Genomic DNA, 20,986 nt, shown 5'->3' on the forward strand with positions numbered 1-20,986 from the left:
CGGTTTCAGAAAAAACTAAAGGAAATGTCCTACAAAGAGAATCAATTATAAGGCAAGCAACTGGATTATTAATGAAACAGAATTCTAGGAGGCAAACTAATGGAAAATTGTAAAACCAAATAAACATACTTCTCGTCTAGGAAAAAATCCTGACTCAAGAGTGCAAAAGCATTCCATTGTTAAGAGTTCCCTGCCTTCCAGGGTAGGGACTGGGAGGGGGGTAGTGGTGGATCTCAAAGGGTAAAAGACAGCAAGCAAGCAGTATTCAGAACGCTACTCAGAGAACAGTGAGAACGCCACAAAAACAGCTAGAGACAAAGGGCTGGCTTCCCTTAGCGAGGTCAGAAATTGAGACCATTGCTTTTAACCTTTTCACTAATAGATTCCAACTCACAAACAGTCACACAGTAGCTAAATTCTATCCAGCAAAAGTCTGTTTATGGCCGGGTGCAGTAACTCACACCTGTTATACGAGCACTTTGGGAGGCCAAGGCGGGTGGATCACCTGAGGTCAGGCGTTCAAGACCAGCCTGGTCAATATGGTGAAACCTTGTCTCTACTAAAAATACAAAAATTAGCTGAGCATGCTGGCTGGCACCTGTAATCCCAGCTACTAGGGAGTTGAGGCAACAGAATCATTTGAACCCAGGAAGCAGAGGTTACAGTGAGCCAAGATTGTGGCATTGCACTTCCAGCCTGGGCAACAAGAACAAAACTTCATCTTAAAAAAAAAGTCTGTTTATGCCTCAGCAGAAGTTGATAATTTACAAAGAAGTATTTTGGGGGAAAAGTGGTAGTAGTAGTAGTAGTAGTGGTAGTAGCAGTAGTAGTAGAAAGTAGTAGATGAAGTAGTAGTAGTGGTGGTAGTAGTAGAAGTAGTAGTAGTAGTAGAAAGTAGAAGTAGTAGGAGGAGGAGGAGGAGGAGTAGAAGTAGTAGTAGGAGGAGGAGGAGTAGACAGTAGTAGTAGAAGTAGTAGTAGTAGGAGGAGTAGGAGTAGGAGTAGGAGTAGAAGTAGTAGTAGTAGGAGGAGGACTAGAAAGTAGTAGTAGAAGTAGTAGTAGTAGTAGGAGGAGGAGTAGAAGTAGTAGTAGTAGTGGTAGTAGTAGTAGTAGTAGTAATAGAAGTAGTAGAAGTAGTAGTAGTAGTGGTGGTAGTAGAAGTAGTAGTAGTAGAAAGTAGTAGAAGTAGTAGTAGTAGTAGTGGTAGTAGCAGTAGTAGTAGAAAGTAGTAGATGAAGTAGTAGTAGTGGTGGTAGTAGTACAAGTAGTAGTAGTAGTAGAAAGTAGTAGAAGTAATAGCAGTAGTGGTAGAAGTAGTAGTATTAGTAGTAGTAGAAAGTAGTAGAAGTAGTAGTGGTAGTAGAAGTAGTAGTGGTAGTAGAAGTAGTAGTAGTAGAAAGTAGTAGTAGTAAGTAGTAGAAGTAGTAGTAGTAGTAGTGGTAGTAGTAGAAAGTAGAAGTAGTAGTGGTAGTAGTAGAAAGTAGTAGTAGTAGTAGCAGTAGAAGTAGTAGTAGTAGAAGTATAGTAGTAGCAGTGCTAGTAGTAGTAGTAGGAGTAGGAGGAGGAGGAGGAGTAGAAGTAGTAGTAGTAGAAGGAAGAGGAGTAGTAGGAGTAGTAGAAGTAGTAGTAGAAAGTAGTAGATGAAGTAGTAGTAGTGGTGCTAGTGGTAGTAGTAGAAGTAGTAGTAGTAGTAGAAGTAGTAGTATAAAGTAGTAGATGAAGTAGTAGTAGTAGAAGTAGTAGTAGGAGGAGGAGGAGTAGAAGTAGTAGTAGTAGAAGGAAGAGGAGTATTAGGAGTAGTAGAAGTAGTAGAAGTAGTAGTAGTAGTAGAAAGTAGATGAAGTAGTAGTAGTAGTGGTGGTAGTAGTAGTAGAAGTAGTAGTAGTAGAAAGTAGAAGTAGTAGTAGAAAGTAGTAGAAGTAGTAGTAGTGGTAGTAGTAGTAGTAGAAGTAGTAGTAGTAGTGGTAGTAGTAGTAGTAGTAGTGGTAGTAGTAGTAGTAGTAGAAGTAGTAGGAGGAGGAGGAGGAGTAGAAGTAGTAGTAGTAGAAGTAGTAGTAGAAAGTAGTAGATGAAGTAGTAGTAGTGGTGGTAGTAGTAGTAGTAGAAATTAGAAGTAGTAGTAGAAAGTAGTAGAAGAAGTAGTGGTAGTAGTAGTAGAAGTGGTAGTAGTAGTAGTAGTAGAAGTAGTAGTAGTAGTAGTGGTAGTAGTAGTAGTAGAAGTAGTAGTAGTAGTGGTAGTAGTAGTAGAAGTAGTAGTAGTGGTAGTAGAAGTAGTAGTAGAAGTAGTAGTAGTAGTGGTGGTAGAAGTAGTAGTAATAGTAGAAAGTAGTAGTAGTAGTAGTGGTATTTCTAGAGTAGTTGAAAAATTGTATTCAATCCCTATTCATGTCAAATGCCTGTTACATGCTTGGTACTGTGTTAGATGCTGGGAATACAGCTATGAAGACAGCAGTGCCCATTCTAGAAAATTTCAGAGCCTAGTTAGGAACACGGAGGAGAAAGCCATGACGGCAGAATGCTAAATACGTTAGGAGAGGGCAGCCGTTTGCAAATAACAGAGTAAGAATACAGAGAAAGCACTTACATGGATTGTCAGAAAATGCTCTCAAAAGTTCCCCAGCCACTCAGTGCCTACTAAGTGTTAGACTCTACCCTGGGCACGAGAGCCAAGAAGTTGAATAATGCTGGGAATGTGGTCTCTAACTTCGGGTAGGCTACATGTTACAAGGATGCTAGAGTGCTTCTTTCCATGGAGAGTGGACCCACAGCTTTCTTCATATTTCCCAAAGGGCTGATGACCAAATAAGAGGATAAATACCATGGACCTAATCAGAGACAGAAATTCTCTATCTAAACCTTAAGTGAGAGTGTTTCGGGAGAAGGAGAAGGTAGGAGCACAACACTCCATTATTTGGGTTGTTCAGCCCAGTGGGGTCCCAGCAGGTCAAAGGGGACCAGAAAACAGAATCAGAGCCGGTGTTCGGCTCACCAAGACTTGTACTGCAGCATGTGGCTGCTTTAGCACAAAGGAAGTATCTTTTTCTGCGTCTCAGAAAGGCGCTACCTATCACCAATCTGAGCACCCATAGATTTGACTGCCTGGATGAGGAATTGGTCTCTAATTTGCACAAAGGCAACCATGGGCTGGAGTAACCCTGGACAGGAAAGGGGCGTTCCTAGAACTTACAACTTTTTTTTTTTTAGATAGAGTTTTGCTCTTGTTGCCCAGGCTAGACTGCACTGGTGCCATCTTGGCTCACTGCAACCTCTGCCTCCCAGGTTCAAGCGATTCTCCTGCCTCAGCCTCCCGAGTAGCTGGGATTACAGGCATGCGCCACCACGCCCGGCTAATTTTGTATTTTTAGTAGAGATGGGGTTTCTCCATGTTGGTAGGCTGGTCTCAAACTCCTGACCCCAGGTGATCCGCCCACCTCAGCTGATCACCTCAAAGTTCTGGGATTACAGGCGTGAGACACTGCGCCTGGCCTACGACATTTTTAATGTACAAAGGCACAAGAGAATATGTCAGTTCAGGGCAACCAAAGAAGCTCATGGACAAATTGAATAGTGTTTGTAGAGAGAGGAGTAGAAGACAAGGTTGAGAAGAAAGGAGGGATAATTATATAGGAATGTGTGTGCCAAGTAAAGGAGTTTGGACCCCATGACACCCAGTGGTAAGCCATTAGTTTTAGCAAGAAAGGAAGCGGCTCACTCTTATAGCAACATGGAGGTTAAACTGCAGCAAGGGCCACAAATACAAGAGAACCCTGGGGGTGATTCTCACAGTAATCTAGTAATCTCACATCGACCACAGTAATCTAGTAATCTCATATCGACCACAGTAATCTAGTAATCTCACAGTGACCACAGTAATCTAGTAATCTCACATCGACCACAGTAATCTAGTAATCTCACAGTGATCACAGTAATCTAGTAATCTCACAGTGATCACAGTAATCTAGTAATCTCACAGTGACCATAGTAATCTAGTAATCTCACATCGACCGCAGTAATCTAGTAATCTCACAGTGATCACAGTAATCTAGTAATCTCAGTGACCACAGTAATCGAGTAATCTCAGTGACCACAGTAATCTAGTAATCTCACAGTAATCATAGTAATCTAGGCCATAAATTATGAGTCCTAAATTAAGTCAGCAGGTATAGGGGAGAGAAAAGAAAGGACAGTCTTGAGAAAAACTTAAGGCACAGAAATAATAGAGAGTGTGACGACACAGATATGGGACGAGTGGAAAGGGAGGAAGAGTCTAAGATTACTATCACTCAAGAGCATTAGAATGAATATGAGTTCAATTTTGAATTTACTGGATTTGAGGTAAACTTGTAGAATATTTAGGGAGAAATATCAAGCGTGCAGTAAAAGATATGGTCCTGGAATTTACAATACAGTCTGGCCTAAAGATACAGACTGCAGAAATCAGCACAGACAATAACCAGATCCTTAAATGCACATGTTTTCACCTAAGAAGAGGGGCCTCGGCCCAGAAGTGTTAGAGGAGACCAAGGGATGGGATCGGGTGAGCATCGACAGCGGAAAAGCGAGTCCAAGACAAGGACACCAGGGAAGTTCAGAAGGGCAGACTCTGAAGGACAGAGGACATAACGGTTAATTTTAAATTTTAGTTTTATTTATATATATATTTGATATAGAATCTTGCTCTGTGCAGTGCAGTGGTGCCATCTCGGCTCACTGCAACCTCCACCTCCCAGGTTCAAGGATTCTCGTGCCTCAGCCTCCTGAGTAGCTGGAATTACAGGTGCTCACCACCACACCTGGCTAATATTTGTGTTTTTGCAGAGATGGGCTCGCCGTGTTTCTTGGGCTGGCCTTGAACTCCTAGGCTCAAGCAGTTGACCCACCTTGGCCTCCCAAAGTGCTGAGATTATAGGCATGAGCTACTGCACCCAACCTTAATATTTAATTTTACACAGAGCAAAATAAGTGAGGAAATTAAGAACCTTTACCAGATTATTGTCTTTCTTTTTAAGACATGGGGTCTCACCATGTTACCCAAGCTGGTCTCAAAGTCCTGGGCTCAAGCAATCCTTCCTTCTTGGCCTCCCAATGTCCTAGGATTACAGGCATGAACCACTCTGCCCAGTTTCCATTAAGAACACCATTGGTAGGCCAGGTGAGGTGGCTGATGCCTGTAATCCCAGCACTTTGGGAGGCTGAGGTGAGTGGATCACTTGAGGTCAGGAGTTCAAGACCAGCCTGACCAACATGGCAAAACCCTGTCTCTACTAAAAATAACAAAAATTAGCTGGGTGTGGTGGCAGGCGCCTGTAATCCCAGTGACTCGGGAGGTTGAGGCAGGAGAATCTCTTGAACCCAGGAGAAGGAGATTGCAGTGAGCCGAGATCATGACATTGCACTCCAGCCTGGGCAACAAGAGCGAAACTCCATCTCAGTAAAAAAAAAAAAAAAAAAAAAAACACCATTGATGATCTTAGGTAGATTAGAACCAGGGAAGTATTAGAAAGAAAAGCCAAACTTAGTCCATCAACAAATAAGGAATCAGAGAAGGTAAGTTCTTAAGCTAGGTGAGCTGTGCATCCCCTGGGGAACATGTTAAAATACAGAGATTCTTTCCTTCTGGGGATTGTTAGAGAGTCAGCCTGTGGACTGACGTTTGAGAACCACATGTGGTAGAGGAGTCTTTCAAGAAGTTTGAACCATGATGCTAGGGATAGAGGAGTTGAAAGCAGGCCACCAAACGGAAAGTTAGTTTTTAAGATGAGACATTTGAGTACCATGAAATCCCTAGAAAAAAATCAAAAATAAAACAAAACAAGAAAGTGAGAGGAGAAAGGGAACTTAACTGATGGAGAAGTAAGGTCCCTGGGGAGACGGGAGGGCAGATAAGATGGTAAACACAGGTGGAAGAATCCATGTTAGCAGTGAGGAAAGGGGGCTTCTGCTTCCTCCTGAGATACAATGGGGGTAGGTGCAGCAAAGGGAGAGTAAGAGAAAAATGAAGACACTTAAGGCTGGTGACCTTTATTTCCTATGAAGTAAGAGACAAGGTCATGTGCTACAAACGAAACAAGAGTATAGAGGCCTGGCGCGGTGGCTCACGCCTGTAATCCCAGCCCTTTGGGAGGCCGAGGTGGGTGGATCACGAGGTCAAGAGATCGAGACCATCCTGGTCAACATGGTGAAACCTCGTCTCTACTAAAAATACAAAAAATTAGCTGGGCACGGTGGCACGTGCCTGTAATCCCAGCTACTCAGGAGGCTGAGGCAGGAGAACTGCCTGAACCCAGGAGGCGGAGGTTGCGGTGAGCCGAGATCGCGCCATTGCACTCCAGCCTGGGTAACAGGAGCGAAACTCCATCTCAAAAAAATAAGAAAAGAAAGAAACAAGTATGATTCCTTAACATGTACATGTATGCATCTCTGCATCTAATATGCATAACTTATTTTCTACCAGTTATTTTCTACTTCACTGTATAGCATTAAAACTATGCTTCTCATGACTGCATAAAACACGGTGACTCCCAGTGTTTCAAATGACGTTAGCAGCCATAGCTTACTGGAAAGAGCAAGGAAAGGTGTTGGAAGCCACTCAGATCATTAGCTGGTTTCCTGAGCTCTCTGAGGTTACAATACCAAAAGGTTGGGGAATCAAATGAAGTATAGTTGGTCCTCCTTATCGGTGAGTTCTGTATCTGCTGACTCAACCAACTTCAGATAGAAAATATTCAGGGGATGAGGAATCGATGATTGAATCTATACTGAATATGTAAGACTATTTTCTTGTCATTATTCCCTAAACAATACAGTTTAACAACTGTTTACACAGCATTTGCATCATATTAGGTATTATAAATAACCTAGAGATGACTTAAAGCATCAGGAGGATGTACATAGCCTTTTGCAAATACTACTGCACAAAGGATGGCTGTATTTGAAAACTATATAATACTGTATATTATCTCAAACATGTGTACATCAAAGGCAGAATAAGATGAACCTAGGGAGCAGAGAGAGGCTTTAAAATGGAGTTAGAAGATTTTCATATTGTAGGTTTGTATTATGAAAGTATGAGAAAATCAGATTATTATTTATCAATGTGATTATGAGGGAAAAATGTGATTTATCCCACAGCACTAAATTTGGGTGAAATACTTGCCATGGGGAGTTAGGAAAACCTATTTATGCTGAACGAACCAGTGGCAAAACACTTGCATCTGGTAGACTGCTTTTTACTTTAAGCAAGTTTCCTGTACTCTAATGTTCTAATGTCTTAGAGACATTGTCTCTACTTTATAGATTTCTTGGAAAAGAAATTAAGACATCATTGCAAAACCACCAGTAGTATTAGTTTCCTATTGCTGCTGTAATTAATTACCACAAAGTTAACAGCTTAAAACAGTACAAATTTATTATCTTACAGCTCTGGAGGTCAGAAGTACAAAATGGGTCTCAATGGGGTAAAATCAAGGTGGAAGCAAGACTGTGTTCCTTCTGTAGGCTGGAAGGAAAATAATTAGTTTCCTGGTCTTTTCCAGCTTCTAAAGGCCGCCCACATCCCTGAGCTAATGGCCCCTTTCTGCATCTTCAAAGCCAGCAGTGGTGGGCTGAATCTTTTTCCTGTTGCCATCTCTTCTTTCTCTATCTCCCTCTTCCAATTTTAAGGGCCCCTGTGATGATATTGCAGGAAACGCTTTCTATTTTAAGGTCAGTTGATTAGCAACCCTAATACCACCTGTGACCTTAATCCCCTTACCCATGTGAGGAAACAAGTTCCTAGGTTCCAAGGATAAAACATGGACATCTTGAGGTGGAGCGTTTTTCTGCCCACCACATGAACTATAACCTATTTTTAAATCAATGAATATCAAACACGCAATAGGCCAGCTATTTTCCCAAATCTTTGCCCTCCCCAGCCCTTTGTGGCTTGGCTTTGGAACGTGGAGGGGGCGGGTGGTAAGAAAAATATCTTTTTCATGTAGTGCTAAGTGGTGGTGTGCTGGTCAACATTTAACAATCAGATCTAGAAGGGAGGAAGAGGGCCGGGCACGGTGGCTCACGCCTGTAATCCCAGCACTTTGGGAGGCCGAGGCGGGTGGATCATGAGGTCAAGAGATCGAGACCATCCTGGTCAACATGGTGAAACCCCGTCTCTACTAAAAATACAAAAAATTAGCTGGGCGTGGTGGTGCGTGCCTGTAATCCCAGCTACTCAGGAGGCTGAGGCAGGAGAATTGCCTGAACCCAGGAGGCGGAGGTTGCAGTGAGCTGAGATCGCACCATTGCACTCCAGCCTGGGTAACAAGAGCGAAACTCCGTCTCAAAATAAATAAATAAATAAAATAAAATAATTTAAAAAAATAAAAAAAGAAGGGAGGAAGAGGAGGATGGAAAATTGATCTGTAGCATTTACTGATTTCCACAGTGTAAATATTTTCCACCACGGTCAGTTTCAAGCTGCCAACATGAAGTCAAGTAGCTTAAAAAAATTTACTGAAAATTTGACAATCTATTCTCACAGTATAAGCCAGTACAAGGAAGCTACAGCACAGCACTAGACGTATATACACCATGACAGACTACCGCCTAGGGCATGCAAGTTCCATTCCTGAACTGAAGACAATTGAAGTATACCAAATTCTCTCTCCAAATTTCCCCTTTCACCTGTAGGATTAACTCTTCCTGGACCCCATCGACATGACCAGATACTAAAGAGCTGGTTGATTTTCACATCTTTCTGTCTATTAAGGATCAAAAAATATCCACAAATGCTGGCAAGGAATCCAGTCTACTCTTCTCTCACTACGTGCTCCACACAGAGATGATGAACAATCAGAATGAGACCCAATGTCCCCTGGTGACTTCTTCTGGGAAAGGAGAAAAGGAAGGGCAGAAGGGGAGCAGTGGCCAGTCCAGGCGAGCACTGGCCAGTCTTGGGCAGCAATAGGCTGCTTGGATTCTACTTGACTCAGAGTTTCTGGGCAGCGGCCATTTGCCTAGGGAGGAGGGCAGTGTGTTTGCAGGCTGATATCCATGTGTGTGTTTGCTGTGCATTTTAAAAATTAAGTGCTCCATAAGCACAGCCATTATCACTTCCCTTGGCCATTTCCACACTGGCAGTGTGAAATATGTCATTTCTAGATGGCTAATGTTCATTTTTCTTATCTGACACAAGCTACTAACTAGGCGCACATTTAACATGAAAAGCTACAGATTTATCCACAATGGGAAATGCTAGGATCATGGTGGCAGCCAGAGAAATCACGTCTGTGGAAGGACATGTATGGGTCACTCCTTCTTTTGCAAGGTCGTTTAAATTTATGCTCCTCAAGCTTTTATGTGAACAGGAATTACCTGGGGAGCTTGTTAAAATGCAGATTCTGATTCAGTAGGTCTGAGGTGGAGCTCGAGATTCTGCTCTTTAAACAAACTTCCAGATGATACCAACGTTGCTTGTTCAAGGGCTATATTTTCAGTGGGAAGGGTCTACAGATCATCTCTCTCTCCCCAACTCTCACTTTCTGGCAAATTTATGGCAAGAGAATTATTAGTTATCGTATTAGGAAAGAGAAAAACACTACTGTTAGACAATGCTAAAACAGTTTCGGCCAGGCGCGGTGACTCGTTCCTGTAATCCCCACACTTTGGGAGGCCGAGGCAGGTGGATCCCTTGAGCCCAGGAATTTGAGACCAACCTGGGCAACATGGTGAAACCCCATCTCTACAAAAAATAAAAAAATTTAAAAAGCTATGGTGGTGTTCACCTATAGTCCCAGCTACTCAGGAGGCTGAGGCGGGAGGATTACCTGAACCCAGAAAATTGAGGCTGCTGTAACCACACCACTGCACTCCAGCCTGGGCAACAGAGTGAGACCCAGTCTCAAAAAAAAGGAAGGAAAGAAAAGAGTTTCAACCACAAATATTTATGAATAGTATACATGATTGATCCATGAAGAAATTAGCTATAAATGACCCACAAGCCAGCCAATCATGGGTCTTAAATGACAATAAATGACCATTAGGACAAGAGGCTGCAATACAATAATGGTTAAAGGTCTGCAAGCCTCTTAACTCGTTCCTGGTGATGACTTAATGATTTTCTTTGTTCTACCTGAAATACAGACTATGCACTGTAAAGGGAGTGCCTCCTCTAAAACTGCAAGACCTAAGCATGAATCTTCCTTTGAAGGAAAAATGGAAGAAAAAACACTGGATGAAGAAAAGAAGAGTGGGGAATAGAAACAGAGAGAGAGAGAGAAATACAGGTAAATTTTTAAAGTTGCTGTAATAAGAATTTTCTACAATGAAACCATAATCGTTGACCAGTCAGAAATGGATTGCCGAGTCAAACTTTATAAAGTTCCTATGCTCTTTTTATACTTCTAGCATTTTATTTCAGTTCCTCGTTTGCAAATCCAGTCTTATCTCCATCCACAAAGCCCACATCTCTACAGCAACAGGGTGCCCTTGAACTTGGGAGAAGGAGGGTTAGTGCTTCAGAAAAAGTTGGGGGCCTACCCAAGGTCACACTGCACAACAGACACCTTTCAAGATGGATTAGTCTGCTCCCAGCCAGGATGCGTTTCCTTGACTTAAGGCTGCAGCAAGTGTCATGCGTGGTGGTCAGTTTCATGAGCCAGCCTTGGCCCCAAACCTCCAAGATATAAATCTATTACAGCTTAGGAATTTGTGGAAAATGAGAGTAGTCGGAAGAAGGAAGTAGGTGTGTGGACAGAACACCACTACCTTTTTTTTTCTTTTTCTCTAGCAGAAAACATTTTTAAGAGACTTTTTTCTCTAGCAGAAAACACTTTTAAGAGACTTTTTTCACCCTAAGCCCCAGAAAAAGTATCAAAACTAACACATCACTTTGAGGTTTAGAATAGATCATGTCACTAGTAAGGAAATGCAAATATAGGCTTTTTCTTTTATCAATAAGAGAGGCATGCTTAACTACATCACACCCAATCTGGAAAATTCAGTGTTTGGATGTAAGTGCAGCAGCATATACCACTGACCACCATCATTACAAGCTGCTTTGCCTTCTGGATAAATATATGGTTACGACTTTCATCACTCCCCTAAGGAATGACACAGTGTGGTGACAATGACAAAGATGCACAGCTCTGAGGCCAGTCTGCCTGGATGTGAATCTTAGTTCTTCTTACTGGTTGATATAGTTTGACTGTGTCCCCACCCAAATCTCACCTGGAATTGTAATAATCCCCACGTGTCGAGGGTGGGGCCAGGTGGAGATAAGTGAAGCATGGGGTGGTTTCCCTCATAATGTTATTGTGGTAGTGAATAAGTCTCACAAGGTCTGATAGTTTTATAAAGGGGATTTCCCCTGCCCAAGCTCTCTTGCTCTCTTGTCGGCTGCCATGTAAGACATGACTTTGCTCCTCCTTCACCTTTAGCCATGACTGTGAGGACTCACCAGCCGTGTGGAACTCTGAGTCAGCTAAGCCTCTTTCTTTCATAAATTAACCAGTCTTTATTAGCAGTGTGAGAACAGACTGATACACTGGTTGAGGATCCCCAACAAATGTGAGCCCTCAGCAAATGTGAGCTAATGCTCCTCCTCCTTACCTTCTCTCTCTGAATTGCCTTCATTTTTTGGAGTTCAGCTTCTTCCGCTTCCTTCTTGATTCTTACAGATTCTTCTCTTTTTAGCTACATTATATTGAAATTACAGAGAACAAAAACCGTTACCATTTTTCAGTCTGAACTCTGGAACACAAAATTACGATGAAAGGCAAATTGCAGTATTGTTTGTGCTGTACTCACCATGATTACAGGTTGTTACTTCAAGCTACTTAGACCACAGAGACTGGCCAGGCTACGTCTTCTGCCTGTGAAATTTCTGTCTTTGTGTTTCTTCCTTGGTCTGTCTCTTTCTCAATGTTTATGTCTCTATCTGTGTGTGTGTGTGTGTGTGTGTGTGTGTGTGTGTGTGTGTATTGGGGAGGGAAAAGGGAAAATGATTTTTCCTGATTACAAAACTCAGTGTTCATTGTAAAAATCACCGAGTATTTTAAATCTTTTACATCATCCAAAATTGTACTGCTTCCATGACTGGCCTGTGGTAAATAAATCCACATTCTTAGAACCAAAATATTCCAGACATAATAGACTTTCAACTATAGTTAAAATATAGTTAACTTAAACTAGAAAAAGAAGTCACTTAATTGAGGGTCATGCCGAGTGAGAAAGGGCTTAGATAAGAATTGAAGGTATCCATCTCTTAACTTCTTACTTCCTGATATCTTTAATTTTGAAAGCTGCCTTTTGCAATTGGTTGGAAGGTTTCATGCTTTTGGTAAAGTTACTGTGCTATTTCACCGTTACTTGAAAGAGCTGGTACTCATATTCCTTACCAAAATTAAACCAAAAGAGATGAATTCTGACCTTTTGCTGGTACTTAGATTGCATCAGCTGGAGTTGTTGTTTCTGTCTGACTTCAGTTTCTGACCGGCTTCCACCTTAGGAAACAAAAGTTCACATAGGTGAAACATAAATATTAAGCTGAAATACCGGCCATCAAGGACTGATTAATACACGATCAATTTATAACCTGAGTTTTGTTAATATTCTCATGATCATAACCGTTTTGCTAATAAGACCTTAAATAAGGGGAATACTTAGAAGAGAGAGCTGGATGGAAAGAGGAGGCCATATTTTTAAAACAAAAGAACACCCCTAAGGTTTTTCAATCATGTAGGTATTCAACTTTTCACTTGGATTGAAATCACACCTAAAGGTCTGCACTGAACAGAAGAAACAGTGCATGTCTAGGAAACGGTAGAATATCCCTCCCTCTTGATTATGACCATGACTGAGCCTAATAACGATGGTGACCAAAGGTGCTTCTATTGCTTTTCGTCTTCTAACTCTATTGCCTTGCGTTCTAGCATCAAGGCTCAGGAAGCTCTCGGGGGTCTTGCCACTAGACAAGTGTTTGGTCTTTATAACTCAGGTTCTAAAAATACACTGGGAACAGTCTAGGTAGTAACTGATCATCAACCATGCTGTTTATTGTTCTTTATATAGTCAAACTAAAAATATGGATGTTAAATTATTTACTTGCTCTCTTTTATATATACATATTTTTAAAATCAGATAGTAAACTGATAAGAACAGATACTAGAGCTTAGCCAAAAGGCCGAGAAGCAATATTGCTCTCTCTTATACCTAAAAGGATTTGGGGCCAGAAATCCTGGCAGCTTGACGATCATCTAAGAATTGCCCTTTAGGGAATTCTCAGTGTTTCTGCAAGCTTGGTGTGCATATTAGAAAGGTTCCTTTGAAATAATTCTCTGGTGCTTTGGTCACTAAAAGTGTCAGCTTTCTGAAAGATTCCCTCTCACAGAAGATGCATTAAAACAATTTGTGTTCACTATAGATCTTATAATTGAACCGAGAAAGATACCATAGGGACTTTTTTTCTGAGATTCAAAAGATATATAAGGGCTGTTTGATGTGGGCCCTTCGATTGCTATTGTGGGGGGTGGGGAATGTTTCTTTCAAAACAGTGGGGAATGTTGACGCTTTTCATAATGTTATAGCAACTTTTAGCATCTCCTGCAACAAGTCCAATATTTAAGGGGTTGAGAAACAGAGGAGTTGAAAATTAGAAGAAATGTAGAGAGCCAGATGCCTAAACATTTACAAGTTTTGTTCAAAACTCATCTCAAAGTTTAATACAATTTAGAATTTTCTTTTCTACCCCCAAGCCCCTCCCCCCCACACACCTTACTATCCCTAGATAGCGCATGTAACAGGAAGCTGAAATAAGAATTCTGGTCACTTCTACTGTTGGAGAAAAACCAAAAGCTTTAATGTTTTACATCATCCAAAAAGCCTGGGAAATACTGGTCTCACATAGCCAGTCTCAGGACCAGGTTAGAAGAGACTCAAGCTGTTTTCTGATTGTACCCTTCAAGTCTGGCTCATTTGCACCAGAAAACACTTGAGATAAACCCTGTTAATGAAATACAGTGGGATGATGACCATATCACTATTACTTCCTCTCTTTAAGTAATTTCCAAATTAGATTATTTTTACCTATGTTCTTGGGGCTGGGGAGTAACTCTAAAACAATCACAACAGTAAGTGGCCCCTGACACAAGACATGCTTCTATTAACTGAATCTGTGGACACTGTGTGTCCAACCCTTTAAATTCTCGGCTGCTGCTAGAAGAAAAAAGGCAAAGAAAAGATGTGAATGATTCCCATTAGGTGGCATCCCCTCTGAATGATTCAAACACCAGCAAAGGCAGCCCAGACAATTCATCACACTGGCAGCACCTGCTCCAGAGGCCCAGAGGTCTCTATCTGTAGAATAAAAACACAGGTGATGTTTCTCTCATACCCACCGCCGGGTCTCCAGCTCACTCTCATCTTGCTCTTGGAACTGACTCTCCACTCCTTTTCTTCACATTAGCATTTAAGTGCCGTGATTAATATGCTTGTGCTAGCATTGACTCCCATCCTGACCAGTGCTATGCCAGGGGCATACGCAGCGCCCCAGGTGAGCTTTCTTCAGAGTCAGTCATCTAAGAGCCTCTAAATTATTTGGCAATTAAGCCGTCACTTTGTTCCCATAGAACGGTGGCATTACAGGTTTGCTACTTACAGAAAATCAGAAATATATATATCTTCATTAAATGCATTCCACCCAAGCAGCACAATGACCCAACAATCTGCAATGGACACTCACGGACAGACATATGCAAGCTGTTAAGAGGATCACCATAGCGGCCCCGCCCTCCCGCATTCGGGCAGCGCGCTTGCTTACCTAGCCGCCTGGGCGCCAGGTGAACTGCTTTAGCTCTGTTCTGCTCCTTCCATTTCTCTAGGTCGGCCAGCTCCTGGTCCGCAACTAAGCAGGTGGGAAATATCAAATCATCAATTACTAGACTTCTGAAAGAAAAACAGTCCCTCGAAGCATAAGAAACAACAATTAGAAGGCAATTAAACAACAATTAGAAGGCAATCCATGTTCACAACATGGGCGCAAGACTGAACAAGGCTTCCAGGACAGGAACACAATATTCGGCCCTGATGCCTATGGGTCACCCTGGGCCTGTGGCACATTCTCACCAAGAGTCAGCACAGAGGGTTCAAATTTTGAAAAACCACCTGGGCTCCTATTAAAACAAAGTATAGATTTTCCTACCACTCTGGCATTCTTAAAACTCTGTATCAAGTTAATTTTTAAAGTTTCCTATAGACAACGTGTGCACAACTAGAATATTTTCATGTTAAGAATTTTCCGCACACAGGTAAACATATTCCAGAGAATTCTGATACCCATACTCGCTTTATGTTCAATGCTCCCCAGGCTTACTGCCACTCTAGGGAGTGAGGGCTCGGTGCCACCTGTGGGGACCCTCGCTCTGGTTTCCGGCACTCCAGACCAAGTGTGCAGAGTGGGCTTCCTGGGGTGCCGGGCTCATTTCCTAAATGTTCACTCTGCACGACAGCAGGGGGCGCCAGAGAGAAAACAGTTTAGTCAATCCACTGCCTCCCCTTACCTCCCCGTGAGATTCTGTTTCAAATGTGCATTAGAAAAACAAATTCTGAAACATTTCAGAATCCACACCACACTGAGACTTAAGCTCCTATTAAGTATTTAAATAAAAAGCTTGTAAGATACCAGAACGGCTGGCAGTTCCCACAGTCCCTGCATGGCGGTGATTGTCATCTTCTGCCCTGACCCACTATACCTCCCGGGGCTTCATGTCTGGTGGGGACTCTTTAGAGAGCTTTTGTGCCTTTCTGTCCATCATTAGTCATAAAGTTAAATTTCCTACCAATCATCTAATAAAGGAGACCATCGAAGTTCAGCATCAAGCCTGCAGTTTCTTCGTGAACTAGATGAACTTTAGTTATCTTCTTCCACCTCTAAAGGATAATGCTATAACTTTAAATGGCAGCATTTATATTTGCTGTACATTGATTAAACATTAAACATACAGAGAGCACAAAAACGAATAAGATGTGATCCCGGCCCTCAGGGAGGTTCTTGGCAATAAGTGTAAAGTTGTTCAAGCCAGCAGAAGTCCACGAGCTACCATCATGTCGTGAGTTCTGTTACTAATGTAGAGAAACAATCTTAGCAGTGTTAATAGAGTATTTTTAAGGTATAATCAAAACTGCTGATGTTTAACAACAATAAAAAACCCCTGATGAGATTTGGTGAGTGTATATAAATCAGAAAATACTTCACACCAAAACAAACCAATTGTAAAGAGAGAGAGAGAGGGCTGGGCATTGTGGCTCATGTCTGCAATCCCAGCGCTTTGGGAGGCCAAGGTGGGTTATCACCTGAGGTCAGGAGTTCAAGACTAGCCTGACCAACATAGTGAAACCCTGTCTCTTTAAAAAAAAAAAAAGAAGAAGAAGAAAAAAGAAAGAAAAAAAGAGAGCAAGAGAAGAATTCCGAATGTTAAATGAATGACATACGTACTTCTTTGTATCTGATTTCTTCGGTTTACATTTGGTGCTATCAAGGTATATGCACTCGTTCTAAAAGGAAGAGAAAAACAGTTGCTCATCACCGTGAGAAACTACCAATGTATATAAGCCGCCAAATCATTTTCCTCCTATGATACTGTATTCGTGATAATCACCGTCACGTTCGCACTATGAAAGATAATTGGAAGACCCTGACCTGTCCTCTGCGACCTCACAATCTTGATGTGAAAGCAAACAAGGGACATGGGCAAATAGGGAAATATAAAGCAATGGATGAAGAGCGACAAGTGACTAGCTGGTACACTGTCCTCGCAGGGCCCACTGTTCCTCTACATGATGCTTCTGAGTAAATCCCTTTAACATTGGTTTGCATTGGCGTTCTCTTCCATGTAACCACACTGGGGTACAGGAAACATGAGTGCATTTTTGTTCCCATAGACTGAGCCTCAAGGCCATGTGCAATGCAGCCACCTCCTCTTGATGATCTGAGTAGCCAAATGGCTTTTAGGCTTTGGCCTTTCTAGGCCTCTGTCCACTGGGTCTCTCTTTTTTTTTGAAACGGAGTTTCATTCTTGTTACCCAGGCTGGAGTGCAATGGTGCGATCTCGGCTCACCGCAACCTCTGCCTCCTGGGTTCAGGCAATTCTCCTGCCTCAGCCTCCTGAGTAGCTGGGATTACAGGCGTGCACCACCGTGCCCAGCTAATTTTTTGTATTTTTAGTACAGACAGGGTTTCACCATGTTGACCGGGATGGGCTCGATCTCTTGACCTCGTGATCCACCTGCCTCGGCCTCCCAAAGTGCTGGGATTACAGGCTTGAGCCACTGTGCCCAGCTCCACTGGGTCTCTTATTCTCCTAGGGACACAGGTTGAGCATAATCAGGGGCTCGGAGAAGCAAGCCGTCATTTCAAACAGGGGGATCAGGGAAGACTTTATTTAAACAAAAATATTCAACTCTGTGACACTAGGAAGCTGTTAAAATATTGTGAGCTTTTGAGGGCAGAGTGTGTGCTTGATGATGTATATTCCGAATCCCTGGCACATGTCTGGCACAAAGACACTGGCTGCTTGATAAATGTGGGCTGCATTAAGGAAAACGATGCTGCAGACCCAGTCTGTGAGTGTGTGTTGGGAGGGCTCATGTTTGAGACGAGGCGTGTAATCCCACAAGAGCATGAAGACTCCGTTAAGCAAAAACAGAACCCAGCAACAGACTGCAGCGTACATGCAGGTACAGTTTTAAGAGAAATGCTGTGGATAAACACAACCAACTTATACCTGTAGGATTTAAGAGGGGGGAAATAACCACCCAGATACTCTTCGAAGTCTTTCTCTTTTACCTGAATGTACAATTTCAAAGGGCAGATTAGCAAAGATTGAACAGTAGAGGCCAAAAGCACTGCTTAACAGAAGGCATTTCCTTCCTTATCGCATTATTTTTCTAGCAGCTAGCCTTCAGCCAGCTTCAAACTGGGCTTTAATTTTAGACTTGGAAATGTGAGGCACGCAACAGCCTTTGCATGCAAATGGGGCTGCTGGATGCCCAATTACCTAATGTATATCAGCAGACATTGCATGTGTAGCCTAGCATGCATACAACGCTATGAATACAAAATTAGGAGGCTGCCACTGGAAATTATCCCTTGTCCATTGCATGCTCTTTGTTCACCCTAAGAAAAAATGTTCACTCCTGCATTGCCAGTACTTTATAGGAGCTTGGAAGCTGCAATCCCATGAGTAGTCCCTGGAAACTTGAATATAATGCAACGGTGAACGATTCTACAGAGACTGAAAGCTGAAACATGAGATACAGATTTAAATGACAATCATGGAATTGCTAGGCAATCTTCAATGTCTGCTAGCATTGTGGTATAGAGCTTCTCTCTACACCACAAACTTGACTGTACTTCAGAGATCAGTCGTTCTCAGCATCATAATCCCCAGAGGGCTTGTCCACCAGCTTGTTAAAAAGCAGAGTTTCTAATTCTGTAGCTCTGTGATGGGATCCAATAACTTACTTTTTCTTTTTTTTTTTTTTTTTTTTTTGAGACGGAGTTTCACTCTTGTTGCCCAGGCTGGAGTGCAATGGCGCGATCTCGGCTCACCGCAACCTCCACCTCCTGGGTTCAGGCAATTCTCCTGCCTCAGCCTCCTGAGTAGTTGGGATTACAGGCACGCACCACCATGCCCAGCTAATTTTTTGTATTTTTAGTAGAGATGGGGTTTCCCCATGTTGACCAGGATGGTCTCAATCTCTTTGACCTCGTGATCCACCCGCCTCGGCCTCCCAAAGTGCTGGGATTACAGGCGTGATCCACTGCTCCCGGCATAACTTAAATTTTTAACAAGTTTCCAGATGATCCTGATGTTCTTGATCTAGGCATCACACTTGGAAAACCACGGCTATAGAACAATCAAGCTATCTTAGAACATTTGGGCTAAAAGGAAACGTAGGGATTCCTAAACCATCGGTAAAGACACAGAGGTTGAATCTCAGGCCAAAGATCACCAGGTCAATTGAGCAATAGTGAGGAGACTCCCATCTAGGACTTCTGACGTAGGTCAGTTATCTGTCTGCAGCTAACCTTTCAACTCAACGTGCAGAGCACAAAACATGACCATCCTTTACTTCTGCCCCCAACAGACTTCCAAACAATGCAAGCTACCTGACTGAACACTTACAATGGACTTCTTCTATCAGGGGCTTACAGGCAGTGGGAGAGTCCGGAAGGTGGACGCTAATCACTTTAACAGAACTTACACTTGAGTTAGGAACAAGTCGAGAAAGCACCAAAGCATCCCACAAGAATATCCGACTACTCAACATGAGTTCTGGTTGGGGGGAGAAACAAGAAAAAAGAATATCCGCACAAGTCTTAAAGTGGGACGAGGTACTCACATCCCACTCTAAGACTTGTGCGGATCCAAAACAGTGGAGATTCAGAGAGACCTCAGAGGAGTGGAAAACTGAATAGCATGAAATAAGAATAGCAAGTCGAAGCTTAAAGAATAGGGTCTGAAATCGCAGAAGTGCTTCTTTGCCAGGATTTTGCCAAAAGCAGCTTCACAGACAATTTTCCAAGTCCGTGACTGTCTCTTACAGAGATTTTGCAAAAGGTTTGGAAAGTAAAATCAATCTGTAAAAGATTGTATTCTACAGATCTAATCTGGTAAGTTTTTAATTCTGACATCATACTAGAATCTTCCGTCTTAGGAATAGGATTTCAGTCAATCTACGGCCAATGTGTGTAGCCTACAGGTACCTAATAAAGAAACGTAAAATAAAGAGAAAGAATTAGCTCTGAAGTTAGAGGTTTTTACTGAAGGCATTTTAGCATAAATCCAGGCAGTGGTCCCAGGAATAAACATTTTATGTAAGTGAATTCCTTGGCAACCTTCTTAGCAATATTTTATTGGCTGAAAATGCCAAATCTAAAACATGTTGTATTAGTCACAAGAAAGCATTGCCAAGTAAATGGCAAGTAACTTAGCTTCTGTTTCTATTACTATAGGAAGAAGAGCCTAAGTCAAAGGATATGCCTTTTCTTTTTTAATATCATGTGTCAGAGTGTAATGCCTTAGTAGATACAAATGTTCATCCCTTCTTTCTCCTGACATGAATAGCAAGTATAATTTATTAATGTTTTCAGCCAATTAGTTTCCACCCACAGCAAAGGCTTTGCTATTTTAACCTATGTGCCATCCCTTTCAACAGTCTGACTCTCAAAGCTGCTGATCTAGACAAACCCAACACCAGCATTTGGTATTCTTGTCATTTCCTGATTAAGCAACATTCAAGCCACTGAAATAAATGTATATATTTGAAAATGAGTGTCCTTAATGACCTCATTGAAATTTAATGAAATATCTCAATTTGTAAGATTGTTTTCACTTTCTCAACAGCACACATCCATGAGATATACTAAGGGAGAATATATGAAAGAATAGATTAGACAAAATGTTTTTCTGCACCATAAGAAACGTAAAATAAAAAGATATTCAAGAAATGTTTGGCTGGGCACGGTGGCTCACACCTGTCATCTCAGCACTTTGGGAGGCCAAGGCAGGTGGATCACTTGAGGTCAGGAGTTCAAGACCAGCATGGCCAACATGGTGAAACCCTGTCTTTACTAAAAATACAAAAATTAGCCGGGTGTGATGGTGCACACCTGTAATCCCAGGTTCTTGGGAGGCTGAAGTAGGAGAACTGCTTAAACCCAGGAGGCAGAGGTTGCAGTGAGCCAAGATCGTACCACTGCACTTCAGCCTAGCCAGTAAGAGCAAAACTCCATCTCAAAAATAAAATAAAATAAAATGTTTTCCTTGTGAGGTCTCTTGAGTTACACCACTGCATCTTGTGTGTATATTCTTGCACAATTTGTATAACTTTTTCTCAATAAGCACTCTGAAAAAATGTTATGTTGAAGTTATCAAAAATATCTTGGCTGGCTAAAGGATTACATAAATATATCCCCTGGTGTGTACAAACTGCACCAGATGTAATTTAA

General features: G+C 42.1%; 1 protein-coding gene and 1 pseudogene across 4 annotated transcripts in view; both read right to left on the bottom strand.

The window, feature by feature from the left end:
• Positions 1-20,986, bottom strand: part of EPSTI1 (epithelial stromal interaction 1) — a 103,448-nt gene that overhangs the window by 64,596 nt on the left and 17,866 nt on the right. For all 4 annotated transcript variants that reach the window (XR_013536451.1, XM_008998199.6, XM_017973072.5 and 1 more), the window contains exons 2-5: positions 16,469-16,527; positions 14,795-14,878; positions 12,406-12,479; positions 11,587-11,670 (exon numbers count right to left, since the gene is read on the bottom strand). Coding sequence is in view for 3 of the 4 variants with exons in the window: in XM_008998199.6 (XP_008996447.4) it covers positions 11,587-11,670; positions 12,406-12,479; positions 14,795-14,878; positions 16,469-16,527 (301 nt within the window). In the remaining variant the exon portion in view is untranslated. The remainder of the gene's footprint in view (positions 1-11,586; positions 11,671-12,405; positions 12,480-14,794; positions 14,879-16,468; positions 16,528-20,986) is intronic.
• LOC118154112 (U2 spliceosomal RNA) lies at positions 13,060-13,171 on the bottom strand (annotated as a pseudogene).

Source organism: Callithrix jacchus, chromosome 5 (genome assembly GCF_049354715.1).
Source record: "Callithrix jacchus isolate 240 chromosome 5, calJac240_pri, whole genome shotgun sequence".
NCBI lineage: Eukaryota > Metazoa > Chordata > Mammalia > Primates > Cebidae > Callithrix > Callithrix jacchus.